Raw genomic sequence first — 25,149 nt, forward strand, 5'->3', positions numbered from 1 at the left:
TGAGTGAAATTCCATTCAAGAAATCATTTCCACTCCAGCCTGCAATGAAGTGGAAAGAGGACAGCCTCCAGGCACTGAGATTAAGCCATGGCCAAGGCAGCAGAGAGAGGCAATGATAAAATCATCACCATCAGCACACAGCACTCCCCTGACTGCTGCAGCATCACCATGGGCTCATCAGCTCCCTCCAGGCACTCGTGTCTTTGAGACACAGACAGAAACAGCTCCCTGCTGCTTTTCCAGCCTGCAATCCTCCCCTGCCCTTACGATTCAGGAGGAAGCTGCCAGTTGCAAAATGCCCCTGCATTGCAGGAAGCTGTTCACACTCCCAAGCCCAGCCAACACTCCGCTGTCTCAGGAGGGTGAGGATGAACATGGCAATTTTCAGTCTCAACACTTGTAGTTGTGCTCATGGAACTCAGCACAGGGTAGGTCTCCACTGCTCTGAAGAGAAACCTTGAGCCAAACCCATAGAAAACTACTTACTGCAGTTTTGGAAGACCTGTTGCAATAAGCTCCTTAAAACTGCGCTCAGTTGAACAGCTTAGTTTCAAAAAGATGGTGGGTTTTCATGGAAGACAACCCTTGATTTCCAAGCTATCATTTCTATCACATTCTGAGAACCACTTCCAGCTTCAGTGGTACAAACCACACTGATGGGAGTCAAGCAGGTATACTGGCATCTTTCCAAAGGTATTACAAAATGACTGATTAGCCCAGAATTAAAGAATAACATCTCTGGTACCAGCTATCCATGAAATTGGTTCACTAAGTCCCTAACTCTACTGGCACCAGACGCAAAGTTTTCCTCTTACACCAGTACAAGTCTCCCAGGATGAGCGACTGCACAGAGTCAAAAAGCTCTACACTCACAGCCAAGAGCACCTCTGTTTTATCAGACTGCAATCCAAAACTGCTGCACAGGTCTTGAGAGTCACTTCAGTGCACCAGCCCCACTCTTTCTGTATCCCATTCGATCAGGAGAGAGTACATCTCCCTCCTTTTAGGAGCTGAGAGCTGTTTATACACCATGTTTTTAAGTAGAAAGCTTTCAAGTAAAAAATTAATAGCAGTTCCAATGAAACTGACTGCCCTGCCAAGGTCCCACTCTGCAAAGGAAAACAGGCTCTGCCTCCAGTCACTGACTTCCACACAATTGTCCAAGGATTATCTTCCCCATAAGCAAAGAGAGCACCCTCATCCAGACACAGCTGAAAACTTCTGCCTGAAGACCAATTCAGTGGTGAGCTCCAACCAGAAATCATGATCCAGATCACCACTGAGAACTCCAGTCTTTTGCTTTCCTGCTCACCAATCCAGTGACTTTCCTGACAGTTTAAGCCCACCTTCAGCTTGCCAACACTTACATGAAGAACTTGTCTTTACCCACTCAAGTGCACCGCCTTGTCATCTCTGGGGGAAAGTGACTCCAAATGTAGCAGTGGTAAGAGATTTCATGAATTTTTATCCTTCATCACACACACACTCACAAGTCCAAAAACTGACAGCACACCAGAAATGAAGCAACACATGGACCTGCCAACTCTACTACTAAGCACACTAACATTCAAAAGAAGGTAATATTTCAATGCACTTTTTCTCAAACTAATGAATCACTTCCTCTGATTCTCTTACCATTCACAGCTTTTTCTATCAGTTCTTCACAAGCATCGAAGTCCCCCTTCAACACCAGTTTGTCGTGCAGGTCTGTCAGCATGGGGTGCTCCAGAGCAATCTTGGTTTTCTTCTGCAGCGACTCGAAAGCCTCGGTGTAGTTGTGCTGCCGAAAATGCTTTAGGCAAAGGCGAATAGCTTCCTGTTCACGGTACTACTGGAACACAAGAAAACCTCTGAGACATGGAGATTTTTCCTCTGACCAGCACTGCTGGCAACTACCTGTGAACCTGCCCAGAGACAGGATCTCTTATCCACACCGCACAAAGGGCTAGCCAGCTCACGGAGGAAGGCTGTGAGAGACATTACAAGCTGTGCAGGCATTTACTTTCCAACAGTATAGAAATTGTACAATTTGGTATCATCCAATTTAATAAGCATACAAGAAAGAGAGTGCATGGTGTCCCAGATCTCTGGGGTGACCATTATTTCTCCCCCATCTGCTTGGCCCTGCTGTTCGAGGCCTACACGAAGCACAGAGCAGGAAAAAGCCTTCGCTATCAGCGTTACATAATTTGATTGTATGACTCTTACATAACAAAATAATTTAGAAGAGTAAGTAGGTCACAGCTTTTCTAGAAGCAGAAGGAGAAAAAAAAAAAAAAAGCTGTGAGAATGGGAATACTTGCAATGACCAGCACTCCTGCCATGGAAAGGCAGAAGGCTGACCCCAATTCCTGCAGGTTTGTGAGGGTTTGGGATCAGCAGCACCAAGGATTTCTGTGCATGCCAAAATTTTAACTTCTAAATATTCTCCTGAAGCAGAACCTCTGTTTTCACACCACGGATGGAGCCACAGCTGCCCATCTCCCACTCAGCTGTGGGAAGGGGTGAGAAAGGTGAAAGAAAACCCACGCAGGGTCAAACATCCTGGCACAGACACATGAGGGAGTAGTAAATTCTGAGTAAGAGCTACAATTTTCAAAGCTGCTAACAAGATGTATAAGAAACACAGATTTTTAGGTTGATAAGCAGCAGAAACACTTATTTTAAATAGACTTTTCAATCCTAAATTCTAAGGCATTAAAGAAAAAAAAATCTCCATTTCCATCTTTAACACACAACTACTGTGGTAAAAAGCAAATGTAACTTTAAGCATCTATAAGACTGATCAAATTACAGACAAAAGATTTTACTCCTAAATGGACACTATTTCTAAAAGTGAAGTTTATAGTATTTAAATGAACAGAATCTTTCTGAAAACCTGGAACTAACACTGACATTCAATGAAATTTAATGCTTTCCAAAGAATGGCTTGATAGCAAGAATCTCATAAACTGAATCTGCTAAATAGAAACACAGCCATGTGCTGTATTTTTAGTTCTTAATCCATCAGTATTTCACAGCTGCAAATAGCCAGAACTATGCATTTTTAGAAAACCAGTTCCCAGCCCACATAAAGGCCAAGGACATGTACTGATAAGAATGCAAGGCTGCAGCAAGGAATTATTAAAGCTAGAACACTTTTACAGCACAACTGGCAAAAACAACTCCTTTTTTTGCTTTCCAAGAGATGCCTAAGACACTCTCTAAGCAAATCTTCACTTGCATGAGTCAAGGCCAAAACCAAGTTGGATTTTTTTGGTCAAAGGGATAGCAAGGAAAAGAAGAGCAGCACACCAGTAACTACCAGCTTCTGCATTTTTACATCCTCCAGTTCAGAAACCAGACAAAATGCAGACTTGAGACAGAGGGTTCCTCCTCCCCTCCACTGAGCCCCTCATGACTGATAGATCTGGCTTAGATAGCCAGGAATGACTTGGATGGAGTCTGGCCACTTGATGCAATATAAAAGTTTATATTCAAGTGACACCATAGTAGTACTTCAAAAGTTAAATGTAAAAACCTGCTTTAAACAAAAAATGTGTATAAAAAGTATATAAAAGGCTGCTTTTTAGATGCTGTCATACAGGTTTAAAGAGATGACAACCCAAATAATAGCTTTGATCTGAAGCTGTAAATAATTCCTATGGTTAAAAACGTAACAAGAGCAGGAGACTAAGACATCAACACTGTCAAATACACTCCTAGAATTAAAAATACTTATGTGCTCATTATCAGAAGTGGTACCCAGTGATAAAGTACCCCTTCCTAGGTGCTGAAGTATGTCCACTCCTCAGGAAAGAGGGGTAAGGCTGTTTGGAGGCAGTAGGCTGAGCTGGACAGCAAGGAGAAAGCTGAGGAATGTTGCAGTCCTTATCCATTATCCCCAGCTCCACTCCCCACAGGAGAGGGAGTTTTTGCTGGCACAAAACAAAAAGGAAGGGCAATGTGGTGTAGAACCTTCCTCTCATCTGATGTCGTGGGCAGTGAAGAATTATTACACTTCAAAGACTCTGAGATTTCCAAAAACACACGTGAAAATATTCCCACATCTCAAAGAACTAGAGGAAACAGGTAACCTTTCTGCCTTTCCCTAAATATGGGACAGCACATCCCTCTCTGTGGATCCTGCAACAGTGGCCTCTCTCCCATGAGAGAGAAGAACATCAGTGACACATGCACTCATCACCAAAAACTTGGCAGTGGATCCTAGCAGAGCTCCCACCACCGTGACTCAGTCTCTGCACTGCTGCTTTGGGGCTCCAAGCTCTAGGAGAACAATGCTGGCACCCCTTGAAGAAGCTGTCCCTACACACAATGCTGACCAGGAAAAGCACCGATTCCATGGGAGAAGATGGAACAAAACAGATGCAGACATCGTCACTGCATGACTCCTGACCAAAAAAGAAAATAAAAATCAGAGCTTCCTGCTTGCAGCAACTGGTCCAAACTGCCAGACACACCACCACGTGCAGAGCCAGCAAAAGGAAAACCACCAGCAGCTTCTGTCAACTGGACTTCCATCATCAGCTGACTCATGACCACAACACCACTTGGACCATAAAGCAGCTCCAGACAACTTCCACTGTGCTGGTTATTTAAATCCTCCACAAAGCAGCTCATGATGTCGGTGTAAATGGGCATGAGCCAGACAGCACAGTCACACCACAGCTTCTTCACCGCTCTGGCAGCCCCCTGAACTAATCACACACAATCTCCATCTCCTTCTAAGTTCTTCCTTCTGGAAGCAGAGGTACACTGCTCCACTACTCAGTCCTACTCAGCTGGGAAGGATGTCTTCTCTGCAGCACAATATGAGTTTCATTAATTGTTCCAGAGGAACCAAAGCACAAAATGTACCAATAAAATGTGTTCTGGTTGTCAGTGTGCACTTCCCTCCCACAGGAGAGTCATCTCTAATACTCAATTAAATACAAGTTATGAAAGTAAAGTTTGGAATCCCTTGAACTTTCTGTCTATCTAATGACAAATGACATAAATCATCTCATCTCACAGTCCAGTGGCACCAGCCCCACTCTGTTCCAGGATATTCAGCAAAAAGAAAGTAAGATGGAAACATCTAAAGTGCAACACCCCAACAAGGATTCTTTAAAAAAAAAAAAGTCATTTTTATACCCTGTAACAAAAGGTGCATCTGTAACCCAAAAGGTTCTGGACTCCATGGACTGGAGTCAAAAGACTCAGAAGGCAAGAAGAGGGAGAAATGGAATCTGGTTTTGTAAAGATTCATTTCACTTCCAATACAAATACTAATACTTTACTAATATTGTCCCCTTCGGCTCAGTGTTCCCTTCTTGTGATGTCTACTTAGTTTTTTGGGTGATGCTGGTGATTATGGGGTTTCTTGGGGCTGTTTTGTTGGTTTTTCAAAGAGAACAAACAGATAAAATTCAGAAAGTTTCCCTTAGGGTCCAAAGTCAGCCACGTGGTTCCAACTATGCGTGTTTGCTGTTTTAATAGCTGATGTTCAAGGAATGAAAAGGTCACATCACTCCAGTAAGAGAAGTTTCACAAGATTCTGAGACTGGGAATCTTCAAACAAACAGGCATCTAAAATGCAGGCCTACCTTGCTGTACCAGTTGAGGCACGGCTGGACCACATCTGGATCATCAATGCCATTTAGTTCAACATACCAGATACTAAAATTGAAGCTAGGTCCCCACGATAAGAGTGGAACTGGAGAAGAAAGGAAAAGGAGAAAAACTATGCATAAACATCAAACAATCACTATTGCAACAGAATGATTTTCAAGTTTACACAAAATTCAGTGTTTCTGACTAAAGTTCTAGCTCATTTAACTTAGCTTAGGAAAACTACCAAATACATCATGTTCAAGTTTGTCATTAAAGCAACCTGTGCTGAGCAACATTAACACAGCAGATCATTACAAAGCAGAAGCTTGCTTTAAGCAGAAGAGCAAAAACACTATCATTAAAAACAGCTCCAAGAGGCAACAAGCTTTGACAAGGATGGGAATCACGAGCAAACTAGCGACAGTATTTGCTCCTCATAGTACATTTATTTCCCCATTTGTCAGCAACAATTATTTTCCCTAATGGTGAAGACAAGAAGCTTGGGTTGCTTAAATTTTACAAAGTTAGTAACATCTGCAAGTTGTGGAGGAGCGAGGGAGGGATAACTGTCAGTTTCTAACTTAAAAACTCTATTTTTTTAAAAGGTTTATTTAATCTGTGCAGCTTTTTGCTGATACTATTTTATCTGAATATTGGAACAAATGGACTTGAAATACTAAAAGACCCATGAAACACACTACAGGCTCTCACCTATGGCTTCTCTACCACTCTGGGTTAGTATCTGTGGCCTTGTGCTGATTTTGTGGTTAATCTGCAGGTTAAGACCTGATTCTGCTTTCGGAAGCAACTCCAACCCCCAGAAAACTTGTGTGTGAACTCTGACTCACTAAAACTGCAGTGAAATTGAGTGGTTTCATTTCAAATACTTTTGTTTCCTTTTGATTTGACTGTAACTGATAAACAGGAAAAGACAGTATTGAAGTTGAATGAGCAGTTACCAGCAACAGCAAGGAGTCCACTACCTCCTCCTTTCCACTATTTTTGCCACTAAGAAACTGCCTGTTGAAACAGGCACCATGAAATACCACTGAGATTAACCTGCTGAACTCACGTTTGTCTGACCTACTCCTTGAGGAAATAAAAACCCCAAACTCATCATAAAGCTTTTCCTGAGCTCTTACAGATTCTTAAGTATTTATACCTCAAACAAGCTACATCTATGATTGTCTGCAATGTGTTTGGGCACAAGGCACGTGTTCAAACACATGATTTTCTAAGTTTTAGAGGGTTTATTTACAAACCTATTGCTTAAGACACACAGCAACTTCTGGGAACAGTCAAGATCCAAAGAGACTTTGTATATGCAACTCTTAACTACTTTTAATATCCCTAAGAAGGTACTTTCTGTTTTACAGCTCTCAAAACATCTTTTCAAACAGTTTTTTGGTTTTTTTTTTCAACTTGATTAGGCACACAGTGTGATGCTTTCAGAGCAGTTCCTTGTAGGTGCATGTTTGTGGAGAGGAGAGAGAAGTGAGGTGGTCAGAAAAACCAAGAGTCACCTGTCTCCCACGGACATTCCACACTCTCTGCCCAGGAAATTTCCCTCTTGCTGACTTTCATCCCCTGACACAGGCTGAGTGCTGCCAGTAGAGTAACTTAACACCATAAAACATGACTGCTGCTAAATTCAAGTTGGGTCCCGGATATCCTACCCATTACTGCAGCAGTCTGGCAAAATACCACATCTAAGGGTATCACCTTTGGTCTGTCCTCAGACCTGAACACACAGACCAGACCAAACTGAGGTTAAATTTGGTATTTGGTCAGCTATAAACATCAAAGTCTATCCAACAGCTCAGTGAACTGAAATGCTCAACTAAACCACAGACCACCTCAAATGGGCCAAGACCATACATTTCCTGATGGTAAACCTGAGGCAAATTTCCAAACTGAAGTATTACCACCTTCTCTATCCACCTCCATTTCTTTTCAGCAATTCTCCTCAAAACTTCTATGAGCTTCTCTCAGAAAACAAATTAACAATTCACCCTCCTCTCTTTGATGCTAACTACAACCCCTAAGAAGTTATTGGGATGTACACAAGAATCTGGGGCAGCTCCCACCACAAGAAAAAGCAAAGACATCAAATTGCTGACATTTGTCCTCCCCACAGTTAACTCAGAGCTTCCAACAGCCTTTCTTACCAAAAGGAAAAAACAAAATACCAGAAATTATGATTTTTAACAGCAAGATTTTCATGGTGCAACCATCTTTTCTAAGGAGAGCACATTAAGCTGTACAGGGAAGGGAAGGAAAACACTTCGCAGAACTGCACAGGCAGAGAAAACTGAACCTGACTCCACAGGAGCAGAAAAAGAAACAAAGCTGAAGGTTGAGACTGAAATGTGATTTCTGTTGCAGTTAGGCAAGTTGAAGTGTTCTGCTGGATCATCTCCCCATTTTTGAACTTCTTTCCTGACTCCCAGGAGACACCTCTCACCCTTTCTTCTGCCCTCTCTCTTTTGAGGCCTCCATAGGAGTGCTCAGATCTTCAGAAAAATCTCCTTTTAGAGCACCCAACAATCTGACTTATACCTGGAAAGAGGAGGCACTAAGTGTGTAGCATGGAAGCACTTTTTTCTACACACCTTTGAGATGGAAATGTACTACAATCAAAGATGTTGAAGGCCTAAAGATATATAATTCCTTCACTTTTTATCAAAAAGCCATCTCACTATGTTTTTTTCTGCAGGTACCACAGCAATCCATCCTCAAAGGTGTAACTGCTCAGAACAGCTGAATTGTCACTCCACAGTGAGAGGAGTTCAGCAGAGGAAAAAAAAAATTTAAGAAAAAAATCAATATTCTTCTGAGAAACAGAAGGTATTCGAGTTGCTTAACCACTTCTTAATCCATACAAGGATGATTTTAGGGGATACTTCTCAATAATAGCTATGCCTAGACAAGAACTGCAACTCTATACAGAAGCTAATAGCAAAGGCATTAAACACAGTCATTTTAAATACCTCTCTCAAGCTAATTTCTGTGTCACTCATCTACAGGTAGACATACAAACAGGTACACTTGCAAAATGAAGAAAATATCCATTAAAAAAGTATCCCTCATTTCTGTTCCATCAAAGCCTAAGAATCTTGAGGCTTAGTTACCAAATCCCATGCTAGTGACAAACTGCAATGAGAATTACACCTGGCATTTTTCAAGTTCTTTCATGGCTATCAGTCTTTACACCTTCTGCTTTCAAGGACACAGCACAGAAAAATATCTGCTTGGAGGAATCATGAGAACAGAGCCAGAAACAAAGCTCACAGACATGAAAAAGATTATTCTTTGATATTTTGTCTGGATAAATACCTTCTTCTCTCTCTCCAGCTCTTTAATGAGGTACTACATGAAATGTAAAAATTACCTGTCAAGTAAGTCAAAAAGCCTGCACAACTGGGCACTTCAGTGCTCAGGAACTACAGTTGAAGTAATTAAACTAACAGAAGTGCAAGGCTTTTCTTGACGAAAGGAGAGAGGTTATTCTTTCTGTGTTTTATGAGCCTGAAAATTCCTCTGCTATGTGAGCAATGGAGGCTGGAGCAGGAACTTCCCCCTCTCCCAGATCTGCCCATGGTTTCTCCTGCCCCGTGCCCCCATATAAACCCCACTACTGTGTTGCTGACAGTGCTGTTGTAGGTCCCTGTGCTGCTCTGTGGAATCATAAGCCCATTCCTGGTGCAAGTGCTGTGCACCCCCAAGCCCAAACCTCACTGATAGCGGGATTTCGCCGTGTCACTCCCCGAGAGTCCAAAAGGGCAGATTTTGGCCTTGTTTCCTGGCACTCTTACAAGGAACACAGCACGGTGCTTGAAATTTTGAGTTACTTTGGCTAGCAGCTTGGAAATTTTAACAAACTCAAAACATTTTCAAGCTGTGAATCTGAAAAATAACAGAATTTCGTAACAGTGTTTTGCAGTTGTTTCACAGCAAAAAACGCTCTCACAACTTCATCAACAAAATGACACCAGCCATCAACCAGAGGCTTTCATAGGTTTAGGTGAAAAGACCATTTCTAGTTCTGTCTTAGCATAGGAATTTCTTCATGAAAGAGAGCTTCAGGAAATGAAAGGCTATAGATAAAGAAAAACTCATCTGAAACCATGAGGAAGTGCCAGCTCAATGCAAACTTACTATTAATGTAGATAATATTGTTTATTCATGAAATGGTTTGGGTTGCAAGGCAATTGAAAGAGCACCCAACTTCATCCCCCTGATGTGGTCAAGGGCCCTTTCACTATCCCAGGGTGCTCTAAGCCCTGTCCAGCCTGGTCTTGGACACTTCCACGGATCCAGGGGCAGCCACAGCTTCTCTGGGCACCCTGTGTCAGGGCTTCACCACCCTCACAATCAGGAATTTCCTGCTAGTATCTAATCTAAATCTACCCTCCTTCAGATAAGGCTGTTTCCTCTTGTCCTATCAGTACATGCCCTTGAGAAAAGTGCTACATGAAGATCCCATCCCAAGAAAACAAGGTACTGATATAATTTCAGAGGAAAATGACCTGGTAATGGGAATTAATCAGCATTTCACTTCCATAACAAGTTTCAACTCACAGCTACACTTCATTTCATCAGAACACACTTTCCTGGAATACAATTTACACATCCAAAGAAGCAGCCAAAAATCTTTCCACTGGGCCCTTTAGCCCTCCAGGAACTACTTGCTAGTTTTTAGCCACTGAAAAATAACATTTTCCAAAAATTTAATGTTGGAAGCTTCAGAATAAAAAATAAAAAAAAAAGCTTTTAAAAAGTCACTTAACTTCCCTGTTGTAGTCAACCTTTAACTTGATTCCTCTGCTACTCTTGAGGTTTCCTAAAGCCAAGCACTACAGTTCTGGCTTCCAAAAGTAGCAGCCAGAAACCAGCCCAGTGAACAACGAAATCCTCTGCTTCTCTAACAACAGGAAACCCCACAAATGATTACTGGATTCCCAGCCTGAAGCTTTCAGTTCCTGACAAACATGAGGAGATTTAGAAAGAACACACTGGAGCAAAGGGCTCAGAGGGGAGCCCCTGCACAGCCGCTATCATCAGAGTCTTGGCAAAGGAATTACCCAACACATCAAAACACTCCTAAATTCATCTAAATTAGCCAACAGGATCTTATCTCATTTTTCAGCAACTACCTCCTTGCTCTATTTTTAACCTTAAACATCAAGTTTAAACCCAGTCAGTCTTGTACTATCTCAGTAGGTAGGAAGGGAAAGATAAATTTACTGAGCAAGCTGAAAGGCTCCAAATCCTTGGATTAAATCCAACAACTGTAAGGCTCTTGTTCTCTCGGGCCTGCAGAAAGCAAGGCAGAGATATCCTTACCTGCTCCTATCACACATCCCAGTACCTGGCCTTGGGGAGCATGCCCTCAGCCCCTGCCCCAGCCAAGCCAGACATCAGGGGGTACAACCCCTCCCTGCCCCTGGGTGTCATCCTTAGCCAGAGGTGAGTGAGACATTGTGATAAGAGCAGCAGGGAGAGAACAAGAGAGGCTTCTGCTGTTGCTTTATGTGATGCAACCGTGTTTGAGAACAAAACTTTCCAAGCTTTTCCAGACTCGAAGGTTGTCAATATGGAAACTTTTACTGGTATTTAGCTTAGTTATTTATTTAAAGCTCTATACAGCAACTCATAGGAGGACAGTAAGCAGCTTCTCCCACAATTAGTTGACTCAACAGCTGAATTTCTGAAAATTGCTCTATTTTGCTTTCACTCCCCAGGATCTAAATTATGAAGCTACTATTTCTTATTAACAGGACTTCACTATGTTCCAATCTAACCAGCCTAAAAGATGATGAAATGGAACAGCTATTGTGGATACTATGCCTGAGTACAATGAAGTCACAAGTGCCAAGACAGGCACAAGTATCAGAAGAGATTATTTTCTACTCAGAATGCTGAAAAAATGCATTTACCTATCTTAATGAATCGACAGGGGAACATCTGTTCATCAATTTTATGCTTCAAGGTGAATGTTTCTTTGTTATAATCATTCTTTAAGCCACTGTGGGAAAAAATAAATAAGGTTACTAAATCTTACCTTGTATTAAAGGACTAGCTAATAAATGCAATCTAGGTCACGCCTGAAACACGCAGCTTGTTTCACACCACTCTAAATCATCAGTACACGTGCTGGACCGAGGCCTGGGCTGCTCTCCACCTACCTGTGCCTCCCTGGGAGGCAGCACTGGGATTTTGGGAGGGAATTGGCTTTGGATCAGTGCTGCTCCTCTGCACCTGGAAGCCTGAGATTTCAGCTCCTGATGTGCTGAACTGCACTCTTCCATTCTCAAGAGGAAGATGGATCAGATTTCAAAATTATCGGCCTGACAAAGTGCTTTGTGATTAATATATGGGCATTGCTTTCTAAAAATATCAAATATTTAGTATAATTTACCAAAAATCTTAAGTCCATATTTACTGAAAATACAAGTACAGGTCCCAAAATGAGGATTTGAACAATATTAAATGCCAATAATTACTATGACTCTAAAAGACTTTTCCCCCCACAATTGTAAAAGCAATAAAGTCAAATTTCAAGACAGATCTATCTAAAGAGGGCAAAAGTGTGGGAAGGGTTATGGATAGATTCTATATGCTCTTGAATGATACCTGCAACATAGAATTTCCCATGTTTGTTCACGGCTATTCTGCTTGACTACAGATGATGTACCCCTGGAGATGGACTTCTCTTCTGTAGGCCCCCAAAATACACTGGCTCTTGCTACTCTTTTCTCTTGTACTCCTGGATTTTAACTCTCATTTCCCTTTCTGAAACAGCACACTCCTTAAAAGGCCCTTGCAAATTTATATTAGCAACTACTCAGAAGTTCTGGATAACCTGAACAGCCCAAAGGCTCTTTGTTCAGTCCCTATCAGTACCACTCTACGAAATCCAACTAAACAAAGGAAAAGGCAGGTTTCCACTTGCCTGTTTGATTTATCTACCCATCTGAAAAGAGGCAGATCAGCTGGCTAGTTCAGATCTTTAAGGCTGCAACAAGGGTTTTGACATGGGGAGGTTACTTGGGCTTTTAAAAGTTACTTCAAAGTCCCCTACACCTGGGGAATCATTTCTTCCATGCCTCAAGCACATGGAAGGAAGGAACTGCAATCCAGCAACGCTGCACCCAGCTCTTCCAAATCCCCAAGAGCTCACTCTCCACAAACCTCTGTGGTTAGAGCAGGATAAGGAAGGCTCCTGAAGCAAGTGCTGGGATTGCTGCTCTCTGACCTGACCACAGACACGAGGGCAGCCAATGGCAGGGTCACAACCACTGCTCTGCCCCACTGCTGGCCATGTGTCTGCTGGGGAGCCAAGGGGGAAGAGCATTTTGGTCCAGCCTTTATGATTCCCACAGCTGATGGAATCACATCTTACCTGGATAAGAGATCTGTCATATTCTCCTCGTTCATGCCACCAAAGACTTTAAACTTCTTTAAATTGCAGACATGTGTTTTCTCATATTTGCCAAATGTGATGCTCTGGACTATAGCAGGTCTTTCAAGCTTCAGAATCAAATACTGTGGAAGAGAAAACAGTGAGTTTTAATATTAAAGCCAAGGCTGCAAAACACGCTAAGGGAGAAGCATTACAGGCTCCAAATACTCAGTTTACAAAGACAGAGAATAAAAGTGAAGATGAAACCACCCAATTATGGTATTTTTTCACTTGGTCCTGGAATGAAGGAACGGTTTTTTAAAAATATTATTTTTACATCAGTTTACCTAGGAAAAAGATTTGGTTGAACTACTTATGCCAAGCAATTCTCTTCATAGCTTGCATACATTCCTTTAAGTTGGACTCAAGACTTCCTGAAATCTGGCAAATAGGATCCAGCTACAAAGAGTGAAGATTCAAATGCCCACTAGAGCCTGAAATGAAACCTAAACTGAATACACAATTAGATAAATACAGTATGTTCCACATGCTAAGAGAACATCAAATTACTTTTCCTCTCTGGGTTGATGCTGTTTAACCACGAACACTAAGTTTGGTGTGTGGCAAACAGTGGAACCAACTGCTTATTAACCATCCCAAATAAAACTGAGCCACTTAATTACAGAAAAGGAGCTTTACATGGAAAATGATGAAAATATTCTCCCTTGTGAACATTTGCTCCCCTCTCACACTGGGTGGACACAATCTGTGTATGAGTAGTCAGATTATTTACACTCAGGCCACAGCTACCAGCTTCACCAGCACTGCTGGAGGAAGAGGTCTGTTCCCATGGAAAAGCAGGAGCAGGGAAGCACTTGCACCATTCATCAGGGACCACCAAGTACCTTCCCCTACCAAACAGCTCTTGGGGGGGAGTCTGGAGACACCTTGTTTCTCTTCACCCTGAAGAATACATCAAGTTTTATATCTGAAAATAATGTGTTTCACTCTCTTTCCTGATTTCTCAGAAATAAGCAGTGCACCACAGAGGCAAAGCACAGAATGTCAATTACTCATCGTGCTGGATTTTGTTACAAAGCCCTGTCATCAGGACTCCAGCACAAGCAGATCAGCACACCGTAGGACACCTCCCACCGCAGGCTCTGCTGGTGGCTCTGTCCTCCAAGCAGCAGCACTGCCAAACCAGACATGATGCCTGAGTTTCGGTCTTTCATCAGCATCAAGTAGAGATATTTGCATCTGTGTGGCTGCTTTCTGTAGATCCTGAGTAGTATCTCCTATGCTAAACATCTTAGGAGAGTATCTGCTATCCTAGACAAGTCCATCAGTACGGCAATCTCACCCTAGCAAGGTAACTTGAGAGAGCAGCAGAAAAACCTTGCTCATCCAGTTAGTTCTCAGTCTTTGTTTTTTTTCTCTCAGCCCTATAAAGCAAATAATTCTCAATCTAGTAGCAGTACTCATATTGTTCTGGAGAGCACCAGGATAAAGGTTTGACCTCAATGGCTGGCTCCTACTATACTTACAAAAAGCTTAGACTCAGAGAAACATTTGTACACAGAGCAGTTACAGAAGAGGATGCAGACTGGATAGATACAAACAGCAGATTTACTGTCGAAGATGCTTTCAGCATCTCAAATTTTTTCAAAATTAAGAAAATAAACCAGTAGCAGCATCCTGGGGGTACAACAGGAGAACGATTTAGTGCTTTCCCAAATGTTTTTAAAGAAGAATTTCTACTTTAGTGAAGAACACCATCCACCTAAATGTCAGAACCCACCGTTTATGCAGCAGCAAGCTGTTGTCTCAAACTACTTCCCAAACTTCAGGGGGAAAAACCTCACTAAAATTCTATAGAGAAAACTGATTTTTCTAAAGAGAAAAAAGGAAAGAATGAGCAAAAGGATGGTCCTTTAATGAGCAAGGCAGCACTTGATACATGGCACAGCCCACTGCCAAAATTCCCATACAGAACAGACAGTACACAATGTCTAAGAACTCCTCCTACACCATCATATCTTCACTGCAGATTTCTCCCATAGCTGGAAAAGTGAAGCCAGCACTACCAGCAATTGCAATTCTTAATCCTGCTGGAATCCCAAACCTAATGCCTGGGCCATGAACACATACTTTCTCAAGTACCACACAAGATTTGCAAAAACTTGGCACAAATGTCATCCTGCATTATTCAATTCTTACCCTAAATTAAGGGAGAGAAAACCAGGACTGCAGTTAAATCCTTTATGCCTGGAAGGGAGCAAGGCACAGCAATTACTCCTCATGGCCAGCAGTGATTTCTTAACCCTCTAGACAGAGAGGGAACTCTGTCACCCTCCTTCCCACTTCCACACATCCCACCACCTGCTGAGTCATGCAGACCTTACAGAAAATAGAAGCACAAAAGCTAAACTCAACCTTTTTTTTGTGAATTATCTGCTGATTGATATGGAAACAAAGGACAGATTTGCTATAAACCCCTGTGCCTAAATATGTGTTTTTCTGGTTTATAATGCATATACACACACATCAAACTGAAAGACTTTCAAACTAGAAGATACATTTAGATTCGCTATTAGGAATAAATTCTTTACCGTAAGGGTGGTGAGACCCTGTGGATTCCCCATCCTTGGAATGTCCAAGGCCAGGTTAGATGAGTGATATAATCTCGGAGCAATATGATCTAGTGGAAGGTGTCCCTGCCCATGACAGGGGGCTTGGAATGAGATGCTTAAGGACCCTTTTAACACATACTATTCTGTAATTCAACGATACATATAAAAATACAGAGATGTACGTTTTGGGTTTCTATACAAACACACAGCACTGCCACTGTGTGGGTACCAGCTGTGAACCTCAATGATGTTGAAAAAACACACTGCCTCAAGAGCTTCTAGCAGCTGGCTGCATGAATATTTTTGGACTGCTACCAGGATTTTAGCTGTGACAGACTATTCTCTGTAGCTCTAAAAGATGTGACAGAAGTGTCTGTAGGATCAAGTTATTTATTCAACCTGGAGAGAGAACAAGTGTATGAGATTTCAGGCAAATACATCAAGATATTTGACACTTTTCCATTTTATTGCTGTGAGTAACATCAGTACATTTAACGTCCACGTATTCGTGCAGTATTCCAAAAATCCGAATTATAACTGAAGTGTTTGTCCATTAGAACATGGCACACAGATACTAACTGGCATGACTGAGCAAAACCTCAGCCCAGTTGTTAGGCCTCAGATCACAACACTAACAAAAAAGACGCTACAAAACACCTTAGAAGAGGAAAACCTCTGGTTTCTGATCCAGGACATTTGTAAGTAAATATGCACAAAGAGAAGAATAAGTCCCACATGGCACTTCAGCACCCCAACAGCTGCTTCCAGTGCACTCCCCCCAAAAAAAGCAAGTCCAGCCTTGTCACACTGGGAGCTGCAGCAAATTACAAACTTTTTTGAAGCTCTGGTCTGTGCTATCATTTGATGACAACCATATGCAGGCTGCTGCATCACACAACACTGTAAATTTTATTAATGTACTTTAAATTAATTCCTGATACAATCTACACAGCAGCATGGAAATGAGAGGAAAACTGGTCTTCAGAGGCAAAAGTGAAACCAATTGTTTGGACAATGCCACAAACTTTATGCATATGATCTTCAATTGTTCAAAATTCACAATTCCACGAGACTGGAATCGGCTGCCCAGGGATCAGGTGGCAGAGTCAACATCCCTGGAGTTGTCTAAGAAACAAGTGGATGTGGCATTTAACTGGACCCTGGCATTGAGAAGGTGGTGATTAGTAAAGGGTTGGACTCTTGATCTCAGAGGTCTATTCCAATCTAATTGATTCTGTGACCAAATATGCTGAACTACATTCCAAACTGCACTACACAAGCTGCCTGTACAATTAGTCACACCATCTTTTACCAATTTCTTTCTCTTTAACCAGTTCTGCTCAAGCATAATTTTTGATTAGGGAACAGTGAAATCTGCATTGCATGTAAAAATAAAACCCACAAATTAACAAAATAACAAGGGCTGCCCTTGTCCACAACACAAAAATCTCAATTGCTCTTGCAACTAAGTTGGTGGCTAAATAAAAATCTATGCTCTTGTTCTACATGTTATTAATCAAGCCACTCAGGGGAATTAAGTGCTCTGCAGAGTCTTCCACATCAGACCATCACCGGAATCATCAGAATGAGCCTTTCTGACAAGGCCATGGTCTTCAGCATCACCAGCCTCATTGCTTCACACTTCCAATGTAAGCCGAGAACAGCATTAAAAATAGAACCATCAGCCCTCTCCTGCCTGAATAGGTTACTACATAACAGGTTTGTTATTAAATATACAATTTCTGGGTCATCTATTTCAAGACTCAAGAAAGATATCTAGTTTAATAAACAGAAAAACAGCTGTCAGATGTATTTCCTTTCACTGGCACTCATTCATAACCGACTAATGGCTTTCATGGCCATGAGAATTATTTAACTCTACCATACCCATGAAGCCAGGAAAACCCTTTACTAAATATAGTCACGTGGCAGCATTTCAAGTGCCTGCACTTCCACTTTCATTTTCTTTCTCCTTTTAAAAAGCTTTGGTAGGGACTTTAGCACATTTACTGCATTTTCATTGAGCTTCTGAACACATCTTGATGGTTTTGCCTATGTTCTTCTAACTCGTGCTCTGAAAGAAAATGTGCCTGGAAAGGTTTTTTTCAGTCAATGAGGGAAGGGAATAAACCAATGTTTAGGGACTCACTCATACTTTTACCCTTAAGCCAGCACAGCATCATCACCTCAGCAGGGAATTGCTAAACCCCGGCATTAAGGTGAGGCACTGAGGAGACAAACACAAGCGATCAGGGCTGCAGAGCTTATTAAAATATCTCACATTGAGCATGCTGGACATCAGTTCTTGTGTTGTGCCTAAGCCCTGGTTTCAGCTAATAAAGCTGGGAACAAGGAGAGCTTTATTTCCCTGAGTTTTACTTCGCTTCCTGTCCAGACCATTATGGCCACCCACACACTTGAGCAAGTGCGTCACCACACGAGTGACCAGTTTTTAAATGGAGAGCTGCCAACACAACACCTAGAAAATGCTTTCCAGCTTCATTTCCTACAGGATCCGTAATGTTTATTCCAGAGATTAAAAGTCACGTGTATAAATCAACACTTTTTGGAATATGAACTATTCTATTCAGCTTGATTTTTCCCCAAATTCTCTCCTCACCACACTTACAATTCAGTCATCCACTGTTTCAACTAAAGTTTTCCAAGCTAAGATTCTGCTGTAACAACTTCAGCCCCTGGGAAAAAAACAAGGAAGTAAAACACATATAGAAATGTTTTTCCTGCATTTAATTTGGCAGTCTTTCAATGGACAAGGTGCAAGAACTATTTCGATCGAAATGCAACCAAATATGGAGTTCTTTCATCTGTCAAATATGAGACAACACAAATGGGAACTGCTTCTAGATACACAGAAATAACAAAAACTGCACTCTTTGCACAGAGGAAATTCTGCAGATTTCAATTCCCCACTTCCTCTTTCCAGCTGATTTTTCAACAGAGAAATTAAACCATAAAAAATGCTTTACATGAATAATTAAACACTCAGATTAGAAACATGAGAATTAGCTGCAGTATATAGTACTTTATATAGCATAAAGGCACTGCAAATACATACTCTCTCTTACTCAGTGTTTAGGATTCAGCTTGCTGAACACATGAGCAACTACACAGTACTTTATATTGTCATTATTAGATACAAAAATTCAAGCAAGAGGATACTGAAACATGGTCTTTTCCAGCCAGGCAGCTAGGTTTTCTCTTAGTTTTGTCTTTAAGTAAGAGAATAAAACTCAAATACTGTCTTGCCAATTTCAGTTGCCACATGAGGACTTTTTTTTTGCAAGCCAGGCCTTAATTCTGGATACCTAATATATGTCTTGGTATGTGACACAGAGGTACATAATGCCAGTGTTAATTCATCTCTCTCCTACCAAGAAGTTTGGGTTAAATGCCTTGCTTAGCATGCAGAGCAGTGCCCAACTCTCCAGGGTTGGAGTCAAGTCATTCTGCAATAGTATCTCCATTCAGGTCACGACTCGTACACATGAAATTTTTGGAAGACATCTCTTGAACAAGCTCATGTGGTTTGTACAGAAGTTTGCCACTCTAATTAATCCCTGCTTAATCTACATGTCTGAGTTCAACCTGCATCATTTCTTATCAGCCTTAAATATAGATTGGGAATATTCTAAAGCATCCACTTACAGGAGGTGCATTTCCATTCCAGAATCAGATTTTTAAAAGGGCTGAATGTTCACGATGGCTCAGAAAATTAAAGAGTGAATTTAAACAACAACTAAGAGCACACGTCTGATGAAAAACCCAGCCCAAAGACACACCATGAGCCAACCTTGCCTAGGGAACAAAAGCACCCCAAGAAAAACATGTGCTTCCTGCATAAAAGAAAGTAAAGGATGGCACAGGCTGGGATACAATCCATGCTCAATACTCATTACTCTGCAATCCATAGTTCCTAGATAGACTAAACTGCTTTAGGCTATGGATTAAAATCCTGCATTGTTTATCAAAATATAAATACGTAAAATAATCAAATTCAAAGAGCAGTAGATGCACAGAGGCATCAAGAGGATCAATATCAGTCTTCACAATCAGGTTTAAGGAATACAAAGGATACCTTTCCTTCTCCTCTAAAAAACCCAAAAACCTAATTTTACAGACACAGTGACATAGTAGGATTGATCAGAAAATCCAGGTGAAAGCTCTTCAGGGGCAGCAGATGATCTGCTGCTCTAGGGAGCCACCAGTGCAGACTCTAGATCTTTAACCAACTGCAAGACAAAGCAGGAAGATTTACTTGGAGAAAGATCCTGTGAGATTTCACTCATGAGGAATACCTGGATTAACTACGTAGATAAGCAGAACTTTGCATAACAGGGACACTGTGCAAGTCACTCTGCTGTGTATCAGTGCTTTAAACAAAGAATTGAAAACCAGCAGCATAAGAGACATAGAAGCTGATCAAACATGTCAGAGTATTAAGGTACAGACCTAACACAGAGAGGAGAACATTCACTGGAGAAAAAAAAAGTGGAAAAGACTATTCTGGATAATCTAACAACCTTAATAATAGTGAGAAAGCAAATTAGATGCTAAAATCAATACAAATGTTATTTTAATAAGGTGCTTAACCAGCAGAAGAGGTGACATTTGTGTGTCTAACCAGAGGCCACATTTCTGAATGTGCTATAAGGAGAAACAAATACCAGCTCCTTAGATGTGGGATTCAAGGCCAAGAACCTACAACAGCCTCCAGTAGTGCTGACAAAGGGGGACCTGCACGCCTCATTAGCAGCTTAATCTCACCATAAGGTTTGATTATTTCCAGTATGACCACGACTGCCAAGGAGGCAGAAACTTCCCCTGCAATGAAGCACTTCTAGAAGAATCACAAATTGCTAGAAATGTAAATATCTCATGTACCAACAACCTGCATTTTACTCAGAGAAGGAAGCCTATAAATATGTCCATGCCAATAGCAGCAGCCCACATTTAAAATAAAAACCCAGCATACATAACACAGAGCAGCACAGATTCAGGAGCTTACCTGGGGAGGATAATTGCTTTCTGAAGACCATCTTGAGGACTGATCATTTGGTCTATCCACCAAGATATTCCTAAGAAACGAGAAGCCAAAAGTAATTTAAGTAACAGCTGCATATTTTACATCTCCAATAAATGTGCTGTGCATTCAGATCAGTAACATTCTCATACAACTACTAAATCATTAGGTACAGACTCAGGTTTTCCCCCTCTTTTATTAAAGATTTTCTAAATTGCTATTTTACAGGACCCATCAAAATACGCCTTCAAGCTTTGTGGTTGTGAAACAGAGCTTCAAGTTGCGAAATAAAAAAATTCAAATTGTGACATAAATGTAAAACAGATGAGCTTACATAGGCCTAAGCCTGTAATGAAGTGGAAAAAAATGGGCTTATGCACCTCAGTAGGGTAAGAACTTTTCAATAAGGTTAAAATGATGAGCAGTTGGAGGGTTAGTAAGCCAAAAACTCTCCTTTAGTAGATAGGCAATACTGGAAGAGAGAGAGAGGGCTGCTAACCCACTTAAGCTTTCCTGGAGCACAGAAAGATGACCACCAGAGCCATGCCAAATTTTAACAAGTATTTTTCATGAGCTATAAGCCCAGAACAACACACAAAAAAGTAGAAGCTCAACTCTTCAACCAGCAAAATTGAGTTGCTTTCTTCACTTTAAAAGAGTACAATACTTAGGTTTTTAATAAATTCAAAATAGTTATTTTTTGGCTACAATGAAACAGGTTCATCGTGACAGTTACATGACGCATCTGCTTTCTCTTCTATAACCATGCAGTAAAGCTCACACCCCAGATTAAACTAAAAAAAAAAAAACCTATAAATCCCTAAAATATATATAATTATTGGCAAGGTGACAATGCACCACCTGCTGGACAGGGCTTGTGAGCTTCACCACTTCCAGCTAACGAACTCGACAGCTCATAAAACTTATGTAAAAAGAAGGAAACCGTCATCAAAAGGCTTCTGCCATCTCCATCTGCTGTGTAGGAGGAAAAGAACACGAGCATCTGGATTACTACAAAGGGCTGGAGAAAAAAGCACTCCAATGAAAGCTCCAAAGGGAAAGAGGTTAAGTCAGAGGTTGAGCATTACCAGACAGAAATCAGTTGGTCTTTCCACACTGGGCAGCCCAAAATCACCACGGTAGCAACGGTATCCAGGCAGTCCCATGATGGGACAAGGGACACAGCCAGGAGCCACACCAGGGTGGCCTCTTAACTCTGAACACTTTTGAGAACTGGCCAAGTGGCTGTGTCTATCCATAGGCTTGGAGAACACCTCCGGATTTTCACACAGTGCAGGAATAAAACTGAAGTTCCCCCTCCCTTTAGCTGATTCCCATCCTAGCACAGCATTTATTAACACAGTGATGCCAGCACCGACCCAGGTCTGTGGCTGCTTTATTCACCCATCCCCACTTGGGGAAATGCAATGGAACAGCACTGCCCTCTGCTCCAACCCCATCAAACATAAAAAACATGGCTCTACAGAATTCAACATCCAGCTAACAACATCATCTGCACTGCAAAGAGGCTCAATTACGAGAGAAAACCTGGCCCTGGCTTTAATAACAACTGGGACAAAACAAACCAAGCGAAGCAAAGGGAAGAATTTGGGAACTGAGACACTAATTTCTAATAAAAGCTGCCAGTTTGAAAGCTAAGTCACCACCAGAAACCACAAGACATTTGCTTTTGAGAAGAATCACCTGCAGTCTCCTGTACCATGCCACAGGCAAGACATGGTATTTAATAAATTCTTCATACCTCTTAGCATCTGGAGAGAAAAAAAAATGCTAAACTTAAAGATATGTATCTTATATTAAATACTTTAGGGATACAAAGGCACATAAAACTAGATAATGCTGTATGGCTTTTCTCCTTTATGGAACTTTATCCTAATCCTGGAACACAAGAAGACAAGTTACCCTACGGAATAAATTTTATTTATTATTCCATTACATTTGTTTAAACATTAGACAATAAACTCTTCATACACTGAGCAACACTCACAGGAATTGGCACTGCTGCACAGTCAGATAATGCCCAGCTGGAAAGAGGCATTTTGTAACTGGGACAGATCCCAAATATCATATTTTTAGAAGCAGATTTGTTTGCTTCACCAGGTCAAAGATCAGTTTTGCCACAACCAAGGAAGATCTCAATCAGTACAGCTAGACAAGATAAAAATCCTTCCACAGAGCAAGAGAAAAGGGACAGGCAGCTCACACAAAATAAAGGCTAGAAAGAAATGTGAAAGATAAAGATAGCAGTAACAATGGAGTTAGAAATGTTTAAAATACAAGGGTTATTAATTTATTAAGATTAAACAGATACTGAAGACAGAAGTCCATGTGTACAAAGCCACTTTACCATAACAGTTTAGGAAAATGTATGGACTTGGAGGAATTCAAGCACTGCAGCAGCCGTGGGGCAATAAGAAACAAACAAATGCATGTCCTAACAGCAGATGCCTTTTTCCATGTAAAGCCCTTTTTCTGGACATCACAAAACTCCTACACAGTACCCGGAGGGAGGTTTTGCAGATATGACACCTACATTAAAATCTGAGAAACTTTAGCAGTGAAAATTCCATTAACACAACGACTTTCCATGTAATTTTCCCAAGACATTAAAAAAGGTATTTGTAAGCCCTCGAGCTACCACACGTACCAACGGTTTTACGCAAGCTTTTCCTGTGAAAAAAGCAACCCATTAAACGTGGTTTGAGATAACTTATCATCATCAGCTGTGGGTACAAGATCAAGTCTAGCACAAAACTACAACACTGCCAAAGGGACCAGCCCACCCACTCGCAAAGGATCCTCCCCCTCCCTACACCAGCAGCTATAATAAAGATTTGCATAAATAACTTCTTTTGTCAGATCAGTTCTCCAGCTCAGCTCATACCAGCACCAGCACAAACTGAGACTAAAATACAAGCAGCTGGACTGGGACAAGGGGTTCCCACTGGAGTGAGCTCCCAATCCCCCCTTGCCACTGGAAAGAAACTACTAAAAAATAAGATGACATGATGTTGGAACTCTGGATGCTGAGAATTTTAGACCCTCTGCTTTTAGAATTTTAGCACCTCTGCTATGAAAAGCAAAGCAGGAGGGGCCATTTCATTAACACCACAAGCAATTCCAAAGACGGCCCTGGTGTGCCTTATTTCCTAACCGCGCTGCCTGCACAGCTCCCAGGAGCTAAACCTCACTGTAAGCATTCCCATCACTAAAGAGTGGATGGTGCCATGCAGAAAGCACTTGGCAGAGCACAGTGCAAGTTTCTTTTCATTACCCAGGCAGACACTGGTCTCACAACTGCTGGAAGGAGATAATTTTTCCTTTTACCAACACAGAAACTGTCATTCCCTTTGTGCCAACTGTTTGCTGATCTCTGCTGGAATGACAGAGATGTCCCCATGCCTGGGGACTTCTCTGTGCAGAGCTCTGTGGGTTCAGACACGACAATCACTAAGGGAGAGTTTTCCTTTGCTCCAGTGGGAAAGGGAGAAATAAGATGACTTTGCAGAAAACACTGCAAATTAGGTTTAAGGCTGCTATAATTTGCATCTAACCTAAATATTTTCATGGAGCTGCTATTAGGGAAATCCATGACTTTAGGAACAAGTCTTTAAGAATAAACAAATCCCAAACACTCTTTGCTTGGCACATTCATATGGCTCTTCAGCGAGAGCTGTGCAGGAAAGGGCACAGGCTTTACTAAGAGGACTTGGAACTCAGACTCTCTTCTTCAAAACCACAGAGTTACCACGCCATTACACTGCAAAAAGGCACTCAAGAGTGCTAGGAAAACACAGACTGGCTACAAATGGACTAAATACTTGCTCCAGGTTGTCCACGTGATGATTCTTTCAGTTTTTCCTACAACCATCCCAAAAGAGACTGGGAAGAATACAGCAACTGGAATACACGGACTAGAATTTCCACTAAGTCCACTGTAAGACGCGGTGGACCGAACTATTCCAAACATGCAGAACCCTCACAGCAGCCAGCACAAAACATCCACGGAGATAATCCTGCCCAGCCTAGACACTGGAATGTACACACAGCCTTAACCAAGAAAAACAGGGGAAAAAAAATGACTTACCACCTAAAAACCCAATAGATCTGGAAAGAAAGACAGATTTTTTTTCCTCCTGCAGCTCTCGTAACTCACTAAAAGCCATGCTGGTTTCAAACAACCCGGCTGCAATGTTTGAAAACCTGCATGCACCTATAACTGTCCCCTAAAGCAAGTCAAAACCCACTTTTTAAGTTCTGCTACAGCTTATCTCCTTCTCATTGGAAAAGTTCTCTGCTCAGAGTGGCAGAAGGATGTAAAGACATGGAAATGTCTTGATTGAAACACAGTAAAAACAGGACATTATTATGCAGATCCATTCAGGAAAAAAAGTGGGGGGTTTTAGGGTTGCTTTTTTACAATATAGGACTTCTTAACCTCTTACATAGCAAAACAA

General features: G+C 41.5%; 1 protein-coding gene across 3 annotated transcripts in view; it reads right to left on the reverse strand.

Moving 5' to 3' along the window:
* MKLN1 (muskelin 1) overlaps positions 1 to 25,149 on the reverse strand; it is a 95,008-nt gene that overhangs the window by 60,007 nt on the left and 9,852 nt on the right. The window contains exons 2-6 of one of the 3 annotated variants that reach the window (XM_009097456.4): positions 20,657 to 20,726; positions 12,998 to 13,140; positions 11,532 to 11,620; positions 5,586 to 5,695; positions 1,636 to 1,828 (exon numbers count right to left, since the gene is read on the reverse strand). In XM_009097456.4, coding sequence (XP_009095704.1) covers positions 1,636 to 1,828; positions 5,586 to 5,695; positions 11,532 to 11,620; positions 12,998 to 13,140; positions 20,657 to 20,726 — 605 coding nt within the window. Of the gene's footprint in view, positions 1 to 1,635; positions 1,832 to 5,585; positions 5,696 to 11,531; positions 11,621 to 12,997; positions 13,141 to 20,656; positions 20,727 to 25,149 lie in introns of those variants that run through there. The other 2 variants (XM_050982895.1, XM_050982906.1) reach the window with 2 other exon arrangements.

The sequence above is a fragment of the Serinus canaria genome, chromosome 1A, assembly GCF_022539315.1.
Source record: "Serinus canaria isolate serCan28SL12 chromosome 1A, serCan2020, whole genome shotgun sequence".
NCBI classification, from domain to species: domain Eukaryota; kingdom Metazoa; phylum Chordata; class Aves; order Passeriformes; family Fringillidae; genus Serinus; species Serinus canaria.